The sequence below is a fragment of the Salmo salar genome, chromosome ssa25 (genome assembly GCF_905237065.1).
Source record: "Salmo salar chromosome ssa25, Ssal_v3.1, whole genome shotgun sequence".
Lineage (NCBI taxonomy): Eukaryota > Metazoa > Chordata > Actinopteri > Salmoniformes > Salmonidae > Salmo > Salmo salar.
In genome coordinates this window covers 27,642,763-27,652,755 of record NC_059466.1, presented here as the reverse complement: position 1 = coordinate 27,652,755, position 9,993 = coordinate 27,642,763, and the positions used below count along the sequence as shown (strand labels likewise).

The window sequence follows — 9,993 nt, the reverse complement described above, 5'->3', positions numbered from 1 at the left end:
AGGCTCCGGGCCATGGATCATCACTGGAGGCTTCGTGCCATGGATCATCACTGGACGCTTCAGACCATAGATCATCACTGGAGGCTTCCTACGTGGAGCTGGAACCGGTCTCACCGGACTGGGGAGACGCACAGGAGACTGGGTGCGCGGAGCAGGCACAGGGTATACTGGGCTGTGTAGGCGCACTGGAGGTCTGGAGCTTAGGGCTGGCACAACCCGTCTTTGCTGGATGCTCAACCCAGCTCGACAACTGCAGGGCGCGGGCACAGATCGCACCGGCCTGTGAGTGCGCACTGGCGACACAGTGCGCATCACCGCATAACACGGTGCTTGCCCCGTCACTTGCTCCCCACGGTAAGCACGGGGAGTTGGCTCAGGTCTCCACCCTGACTCTGCCAAACTCCCCGTGTGCCCCCCCCAATTTTTGGGGCGGGGATGTCTCTCGTGCTTCCCTTGATGTTGGTTCTCCCCGGTCCAGCTCGTCTTCCCAGCAAGCACACGCTGCTTGGCTTTCTTGTGGTGGGATCTTCTGTCACGATCACTGTCCTCAAACTCCCTGTCATAAATAAGCCAAGGCGCAGCGTGCCGGTAATTCCACATCCTTTATTTAGAAGTGAAAACCGAACAAAACAATAAACAGGATAAACAGAAAGCAACGTGACATTCTGGGGCTGCTCAAAGGCAGCTAAACTAAAACAAGATCCCACAACTCAAGGAGGGAAAAAGGGCTGCCTAAGTATGGTTCCCAATCAGAGACAATGATAGACATTAGTCCGGATAGCTGTTTGGTTAACTATTTAACTATCAGTCCAGATTCTCTGACCCCTTAGTTTCCTAAACATGGTAGCCACTTGATTCTTCATTCCTCTTTTTTACTTCTGTCAATTTAGAGTCTAGACCCCTCACCCAGCTTCTCTCAATATGTGGAGGTGTGTAGGCTAGCAGAGTAAAGGCTACCCATGTTACAGTTTACTCCTGTCAATTTACAGTTTCAATTGTGGACAGGTTGAGTTCTTCAAGTAGGCTCGGCTATACAGGGCAGGGTAATACTGTACACTAGGTGTTTGCTGAGGACAATATAGTTTTTTTTATACAAATTATTTTCTGATCACATTATGTGCAAGTGTAGCATATAATGCTGATTTCATGATCTCTTCTTGAACCACAGACAGACATGGAGTATGTGTTGGTCATGACACCAGCCAGACAATGTAAATCTGGTTTCAGTGTTTTATTAAACAATCACAATTGAAAGGTCGTTAGCATTTCATAGATTGATATATGTTTGTATGTTGTGTATGACGTCAAACCATAGTGATGTATAGATCAACAGTTCAGTTTAGAAAAACCCAAAGCACCAAAAACGTCTATAAGAATGACGCTTTGCAAATCATCTTGCTACATCTGAGCTACAAAGCATGCGAAACATAAGCAAGCAATTCAAACTTTTTGTGAGAGAGATTACATGTAATCCAATCATTATTTCAATATCTCAATGTTGTCATCAATTACATGATATACTCTCTGTCCTCTAGGATTATTCTGCCGTTTCTTTGCTCCAATAATATACCCTCTCTCCCACTCTCCTGTCTCGTTCATTTTGTAGGTGAACATTCATTGCAGCTGTAGCCAGATTACAACTCGTTTGTGTTTCCTTTGAAAGAAATAAAGCTTAACAGAGCACCCCATCATATTAATGCACTTTGGTATCTTAAAGACAGACATCCACTTCATCCAATGTGCAGTCTAGCTGCTAGATAAATATAGATATTTTGACTTTAGAGTGCTTCTGACATTATTGTGCGTCCCAAATTGCAACCTATTCCCCGGGCTCTGGTCAAAAGTAGTGCACTATATACAGTACCAGTCAAAAGTTTGGACACCCCTACTCATTCAAGAGTTTTTCTTTGTTTTTACTATTTTCTACATTGTGAAGACATCAAAACTATGAAATAACACATATGGAATCATGTAGTAACCAAAAAAGTGTTAAACAAATCAAAATACATTTTCAATTCTTCAAAGTAGCCACCCTTTGCCTTGATGATAGTTTTGCACACTCTTGGCATTCTCTCAACCAGCTTCATGAGGTAGTCACCTGGAATGCATTTCAATTAACAGGTGTGCCTTCTTAAAATTTAATTGGAGGAATTTCTGTCCTTCTTAATGCATTTGAGCCAATCAGTTGTGTTGTGACAAGGTAGGGGTGGTATACAGAAGATAGCCCTATTTGGTAAAAGACCCAGTCCATATTACGGCAAGAACAACTCAAATAAGCAAAGAGAAACAACAGTCCAGTGTTACTTTAAGACACGAAGGTCAGTCAATACGGAAAATTTTAATAACTTTGAAAGTTTCTACAAGTGCAGTCTGAAAAACCATTAATCGCGATGAGGAAACTGGCTCTCATGAGGACCGCCAAAGGAAAGGAAGACCCAGAGTTACCTCTGCTGCAGAGGATAAGTTCATTAGAATTACCAGCCTCAGATTGCCACCCAAATAAATGCTTCACAGAGTTCAAGTAACTGCGTAAATCAGGCCTTCATGGTCGGATTACTGCAAAGAAACCACAACTAAAGGACACCAATAATAAGGAGAGACTTGCTTGGGCCAAGAAACACGAGCAATGGACATTAGACCAGTGGAAATCTGTCCTTTGGTTTAATGAGTCCAAATTTGAGAGTTTTGGTTCCACCCGTCATGTCTTTGTGAGACGCAGAGTAGGTAAACGGATGATCTCCGCATGCATGCGTGGTTCCTGGTGACACTGTCAATGATTTATTTAGAATTAAAGGCACACTTAACCAGCATGGCTACCACGGCATTCTGCAGCGATACACCATCCCTTCTGGTTTGCGCTTAGTGGGACTATCATTTGTTTTTCAACAGGACAATGACCCAAAACACACCTCCAGGCTGTGTAAGGGCTATTTGACCAAAGAGAGTGATGGAGTGCTGCATCAGATGACCTGGCCTCCACAATCACCCGACCTCAACCCAATTGAGATGGTTTGGGAAGAGTTGGACCGCAGAGTGAAGGAAAAGTAGCCAACAAGTGCTCAGCATATGTGGGAATTCCTTCAAGACTGTTGGACAAGCATTTTAGGTGAAGCTGGTTGAGAGAATGCCAAGAGTGTGCAAAGCTGTCAAAGGCAAAGGATGGCTACTTTGAAGAAACTCAAATATATTTATTTGTTTAACACTTTTTGGGTTACTACATGATTCCATATGTTATTTCATAGTTTTGATGTCTTCACTATTATTCTACAATGTAGAAAATAGTAAAAATAAAGAAACCCTTGAATGATTAGGTGTGTCCCAACTTTTGATTGGTACTGTAGGTTATAGGGTGCCATTTGGGATGCAGCCATTGTCACTCTTCCAGCAAAGTCCCACGCAAGGCTCCCAATCATTCTCCAACTGTATACCCACACATTTAGCACGGTTAAATGAAAATTTCATTTGTGCAAAAAAAAAGATTATGAAAACAACAAAGAATTAAACAAAAACAATACAAAACAGAGCAACAACTAAAAAAAGGATCTACATTCAGCTATGACTTATCTAAATTGTGACAATGGTTCAAAAATAAACGTGCAATAGTGCAATTTCTCAGTTTGTCTGCAAACACTTTTCTTTCTATCTTTGTCTCCATATGTTGTCCCATATGTCATCACTTGCAGCTGCAAAATTTCGGCAACTTTCCCCAAATTCCCAGGTTTTCCATAAATCCTGGTTTAACGACTGCAGATTTCCTGCTTATTCCTCATGATTCCCAAAATCTTCAAATCAAGATTTCTGGAAAACCTGGGAAGTTAGAGGAATTTTGCAACCCTATCATCACTGCACAGGGACTTGATTGATTGATCAGTGGCGGCTCCTCTGCATATTGCTTCTGCCGGAGTTCCCCCGGCTCTGGTCCCTCAGTACCTGGTCCCAACGCCTCACCTTCCTCCCCATACGGTCCTTCCACTTCTGTGCAATGGAGCCTTCGATGAGCAGAAGCCTACATGTATGACAGACAGATGCAGTGCCTTCAGAAAGTATACACACCCCTTGACTTTTTCCACATTTTGTTGTGTTACAGACGGAATTTAAAATGTATTAAATTGAGATGTATCAATGATCAATACCCCATAATGTCAGTGGAATTTTGTTTTTAGAAATGTTTACAAATTAATTAGAAATGAAAAGCTTGATTCAATAGTGTTCAACCCTTTTGTTATGGCAAGCCTAAATACATTCAGAAGTAGAAATGAGCTTAACAAGTCACATAATAAGTTGCATGGACACTATGTGCAATAATAATGTTTAACATGATTTTAAAATTACTACCCCATCAGCTGTACCCCACACATACAATTATCTGTAAGATCCCTGAGTTGAGCAGTGAATTAAGCACAGATTCAACCACAAAGACCAGGGAGTTTTTTTTCCTTCATATTTTCCAGAAGGGTGGTGGCTGCATCATGTTATGGGTATGCTTGTCATTGGCAAGGACTAGGGAGTTGTTTTTGTTGATAAAAAGAAACAGAATGGAGCTTAACACAGGCAAAAGCCTATAGGAAAACCTGGTTCAGTCTGCTTTCCAACAGACACTGGGAGACTAATTCAACTTTCAGCAGGACAATAACCTAAAAGAACAAGACCAAATATACACTGTGGGTACAAAACATTAGGAACACAGTCCTAATATTGAGTTGCACCACCTTTTGCCCTCAGAACAGCCTCAATTAATTGGGGCTGTGTTGTCGTAATGTGTCAAGCATTCCACAGGGATGCTGGCCCATGTTTACTCCAATGCTTCCCACAGTTGTGTCATTCCTTTTCCTCATTTAACTGTAAGATGTAAATACTGTGTTTTTTAATTGTTCCTTGAGGCGGTTGCCATAGTGATAACCAAAATATACCTGTGATGTCCTTTGGGTGGTGGACCATTCTTGATACACACGGGAAACTGTTGAGTGTGAACAATCCATCAGCGTTGCAGTTCTTGACACACTCAAATCAGCGTGCCTGGCAACTTCTACCTCCCTAAACCCGTCAATGGTTCATTCTGAAATCTATCTTTATAAACACAAGACACTGCAATAACCTTCCCCCTCCACACTGCCGCACCTCACATAGTCAATTCTCTATCAGATACAAAGGTACCATACTCTGGAATTCTTATCTTCGCATTGCCAAAACCTCAATAACTTCAAGTGAAGATTGGGGGTCAGCGTGATGAACCAAACTACTCAGTAATCTCCTCCATATAGCCCAACTCTCACATCCACACATACATTTAAACAAAACATATATATTTTTTATTTTTTTGTGATTGTTGATCGGTTCATTTGTGATTAGCGGGTTTTGTTATCTTTTTTAACAAGCCTTTTTTTATTTTTGTACTTATGAATTGTATACATTTTTGTGTTATATAAGCCCTTGTCCTTTCAACCATACCTGTGTAACAGTATAGCTTCCGTCCCTCTCCTCGCCCCAACCTGGGCTTGAACCAGGGACCCTCTGCACACATCAACAACTGACACCATGAAGCATCGTTACCCATCGCGCCACAAAAGCCACGCCCTTGCAGAGCAAGGGGAACAACTACTTCAGGTCTCAGAGCGAGTGATATCACCCGATTGAAACGCTATTAGCGCGCACCACCGCTAACTAACTAGCCATTTCACATCGGTTACACTTGCACACCATTTTTTATTTTGTTTTCATCTGTATTGTTGTTTATCACTTTTCTTTAGTGCAAATAAATGAAACCTAAATTAAATCAATTTTAATCCTACTTTGTAACACAACAAAATTTGACAAAAGCCAAGGGGTGTAAATACTTTCTGAAGGCACTATAGGTGGCATGAGTTACAATGTGGTATGAACTACAATAAAGCTACAGTAGGTCCTACTGCCTTCCTTAATTAAATGAAGAACAGGGTTGGAGTCGTTTCCATTTCAATTCCGTCAATTCAGAAAGTACGCTGTAAATTCCATTCCAATTCCCATTCAGCTCCATTGCTTTTCAATTATGACATTTAGAATTGGAATTGACCGCTATCCTGATGTAGACAATACTCAACTATCCCATGAATGATTGTTGCTATTAGAGATCCAGTAATATGACTGGCTCAAGACATACCTGGACCTCTCCTCATTCTCATAACCCATGATGATGTACTCGTCGTTGGCAGTGAGAGGAGGACAGGGACAGCCAGAGTTGTAGTGCAGTGTGACCGTATCACGAGGGATGTTTACAAAGGAAGACTTCAGGATTTCTTTGACCTCCACGATTGCACTCAAGTCATGATTCCTGCTTTTAATCTCCTTCACCCTTGCACGAATCACTGGGAAGAAAAGATTAAACATGATTTTAGTTTGTTTGATTATTTTAAAGGATACTTTACATTTGAAGACTACTTGTTTGACTGGAAACTAACTAAGCCTAGTCCAAGACTACTTTTGGAGGAGATTCCATTGAGAATGCTTTTTAGTCCAGGACTATAAATGTAATCTGTTTCTGGAAAACTGTCCTTCAGAGTTTTAGGACAATGATAAAATCATGCATTGTAATAATCAGCTAAGTAACTACATCACTCTCATTCTATAATATTTTCCCACTCTTATGAACTGCAAAAAGAATTGCCTATGAAAACCATTCAGAAAATTGGAAATATGTAATAACTCACCATAGTTGTAATTATTCTTTAGGTAGGTCTTGAGACCCAGTTTAACTGACTTGCACTTGCAACGATCTGAAACAATAAAGGAATAATGTGATAAATTGTAGAACATCTGGGATTGAAATAGCCCTATAAATCTACAAGATTTTGAACTGCAAAATTACATTCTTGAAATTCATGTAATGAAAAACATGGTGACAATCTATACCATATCTAATATAATACTGTTCAGATTATTTTGCACTAAATTCAATAGCCAAACATAATTTTAAAGCTACATTTGCATTATGTACTAACAACAGCTCCATGTAAAAGTATCCAAATGTTTGATGAAGCAAAGAAAATGTGATTATTATTTTACCATTGTTGGCTCCTTTACAGTTGACATTGTGAGAATCACTTGGAAAGTCAGGAGTTGATTCTGAATAAAACCAACTATGATGAGAACATTTTCACTCAATAACAGTATTAACTTCAAAGTAGTCTCTAATGTCATAGGCCACTGTAGTAAAATTCTTTGTCATTTTATAGTGGTAACATAATAAATGGTCATGTTGCATTCACATCACATTCAAGGGCCACATGCATCTTACCAGGTGAGCATTTTGAGGGGTCCTGATAGTAAGGGTTGTCTAAGTAACAGACAGGAATAAAGTTTACTTATAAGCGGCTGCTGTAGAGAATTTTATAGACTACAGATATTCTCATCATCATACTTTTTTCATTTTATCTTTGTCTTTATTATGTGAGATAGCCTGCATTTATTCACAATACCTATTTCAGAACTACACTATGGAATCTTCATCATCATAATCACCCATATCCTACCTGGTCCTTCTGCTTTTACAATGGCCTCAGGTGAGATACAGACTCCCCGGTCGTAGACTGGCAGATCCTCGCAGGCCAAGCTCTCTGGCCAGGTGTGATTATACCGCTTCATCACCGGTTCACAGCCGCACTTCGCACGCTCACACACCGACTTGCAGGGCTTGATAGGGTCGTGTTGAAAGTCAATAGTGCATATTGGGGCATACATGGCGCACAGAAAGAACAGTAAATCTGTACTACACTGGGTGCCAAGAAGCCCTTCAAACTGCTCAATGGCCAGGACTGCGTTCGCCTGGGTGCTGTGGTGGAGGTGGTTGGGCATTTTCGTCATGTTCCAGGGCATGGACTTGCACAGAGGGATCCGAACGGGCTCACATGCCGCCGAAGACGCTCTGGGTACCCTAAACAGACAGGTAACCGCGAGGAAGGAGACGAATAACTCGTGGGAAAACATGATCATCCTCAGTTATACGCAGACAGTTGGTTTAGGATAATCAATACATCTAAATGCAATGTCTGGTTATGAAGTCGGAATGGATAAACTTAAACGCGTAATGAAATCCTAAAATATATAGCTAGCCTAAAGTTGTCTGTCTATCGAGACGTGTCTAAAGTTTGCGTCACGTAAAAGGAAAGACATTCAAACGTCATCTTTCGTGCGTATAACCAAAAGAACAAAGTAGCCTATTTGATATCGAATTCCTCGTGGACGGTGAAGATTGATTTCGATTTCCAACTGTGTTGTTGCTTATTCCATTGGCGCGTGTGTGATCATATTGCGGGTGGGCTTGCGGCTCCGCTCTCTATCTCCTCCTTCCCAGACCAGTTAGCACTGCAGTGATTGCTCGCTGGAATCGGACTGACCTCAGTCTGTGGGACCAGCTTTTTTACCCTCTACACATTTCCTCTATCATGATCATGCCTGTCTGACCCTCCTCCTACTCCTGCTTCAAGCCAACACCAAGCAGGGCTGGAGAACTTGCCCCATAGCATTCTTTGAAAAACATGGACATTAGACTAGTTCTGGGATGGGCAACTGGCGGATCAATTTCCAAACACACACAAAAAAATATATATACAGTACCAGTCAAAAGTTTGGACACCTACTCATCCAAGGGGTTTTCTTTATTTTTGGACACACCTACTCATTCAAGGGTTTTTCTTTATTTGTACTATTTTCTACATTATAGAATAACAGTGAAGACATCAAAACTATGAAATTACACATATGGAATCATGTATTAACCAAAAAAGTGTTAAACAAATCAAAATATATTTTATATTTGAGATTCTTCAAATAGCCACCCTTTGCCTTGATGACAGCTTTGCACACTCTTGGCATTCTCTCAACCAGCTTCACCTAAAATGATTTTCCAACAGTTGAAGGAGTTCCCCACATATGCAGAGCACTTGTTGGATGCTTTTCCTTCATTCTGCAGTCCAACTCATCCCAAACCATCTCAATTGGGTTGAGGTCGGGTGATTGTGGAGGCCAGGTCATCTGATGCAGCACCATCACTCTCCTTCTTGGTCAAATAGCCCTTACACAGCCTGGAGACTGTTGGAAATTCATTGCAGGTGAAGCTGGTTGAGAGAATGCCAAGAGTGTGTAAAGCTGTCATCAAGGCAAAGGGGGGCTATTTGAAGAATCTCAAAAATAAAATATATTTTGATTTGTTTAACACTTCTTTGGTTACTACATGATTCCATATGTGCTATTTCATAGTTTTGATGTCTTCACTATTATTCTACAATGTAGAAAATAGTACAAATAAAGAAAAACCCTTGAATGAGTAGGTGTTCAAACAGTTTTGACCGGTAGTATGTATATATACAGTGCATTCAGAAAGTATTCAGACCCCTTGACTTTTTCCACATTTTGTTACATTACAGCCTTGTTCTACCATTTATTAAATACATTTTTTTCCACATCAATCTACACACAATACCCCATAATGACAAAGCATGAACAGGTTTTTAAAAATAAAAAACAGAAATACCTTATTTACATAAGTATTTAGACCCTTTGCTATGAGACTCGAAATTGAGCTCAGGTGCATCCTGTTTTCATTGATCATCCTTGAGATGTTTCTACAACGATTGGAGTCCACCTGTGGTAAATTCAATTGATGGACATGATTTGGAAAGGCACACACCTGTCTATATAAGGTCCCACAGTTGACAGTGTATGTCAGAGCAAAAACCAAGCCAAGAGGTCAAAGATATTTTCCGTAGAGCTCTGGGGCAGGATTGTGTCAAGGCACAGATCTGAGGATTTTTTTGTATTTTAAATTTTACCTTTATTTAACTAGGCAAGTCAGTTAAGAACAAATTCTTATTTACAATGACGGCCTAGGAACAGTGGGTTAACTGCCTTGTTCAGGGGCAGAACAACAGATTTTTACCTTGTCAGCTCAGGGACTCGATCTAGCAACCTTTCGGTTACTGGCCCAATCCTCTAACCACTAGGAAGGGTACCAAAACATTT

General features: G+C 40.7%; 1 protein-coding gene across 2 annotated transcripts; it reads right to left on the bottom strand.

The window, feature by feature from the left end:
- Window positions 1–3,148: 3,148 nt before the first annotated feature.
- LOC106586471 (secreted frizzled-related protein 3) lies at window positions 3,149–8,431 on the bottom strand. 2 transcript variants are annotated; one of them, XM_014173822.2, is made up of 6 exons: window positions 7,506–8,423; window positions 7,271–7,309; window positions 7,039–7,098; window positions 6,684–6,749; window positions 6,137–6,341; window positions 3,156–4,006 (listed from the first exon to the last, which is right to left on the bottom strand). In XM_014173822.2, the coding sequence occupies exons 1-6, from the start codon at window positions 7,963–7,965 to the stop codon at window positions 3,868–3,870; spliced, it is 969 nt and encodes a 322-aa protein (XP_014029297.1). In that variant the 5' UTR covers window positions 7,966–8,423; the 3' UTR covers window positions 3,156–3,867. The 2 variants fall into 2 exon arrangements, with proteins under 2 accessions (XP_014029298.1, XP_014029297.1); XM_014173823.2 differs by lacking the exon at window positions 7,271–7,309 and having other exon boundaries at window positions 3,149–4,006; window positions 7,506–8,431.
- Between the last annotated feature and the right edge of the window lie 1,562 nt (window positions 8,432–9,993).

Excerpts from the sequence above, each read along its gene's own strand:
- LOC106586471 (XM_014173822.2), bottom strand. The coding sequence starts at position 7,965 with ATGATCATGTTTTCCCACGAGTTATTCGTCTCCTTCCTCGCGGTTACC. Across the intron at positions 7,099-7,270 it reads CCCCTCAAAATGCTCACCTG|AATCAACTCCTGACTTTCCA; the intron begins GTAAGATGCATG and ends GGTTTTATTCAG. Across the intron at positions 6,750-7,038 it reads CTGTAAAGGAGCCAACAATG|ATCGTTGCAAGTGCAAGTCA; the intron begins GTAAAATAATAA and ends TTATTGTTTCAG.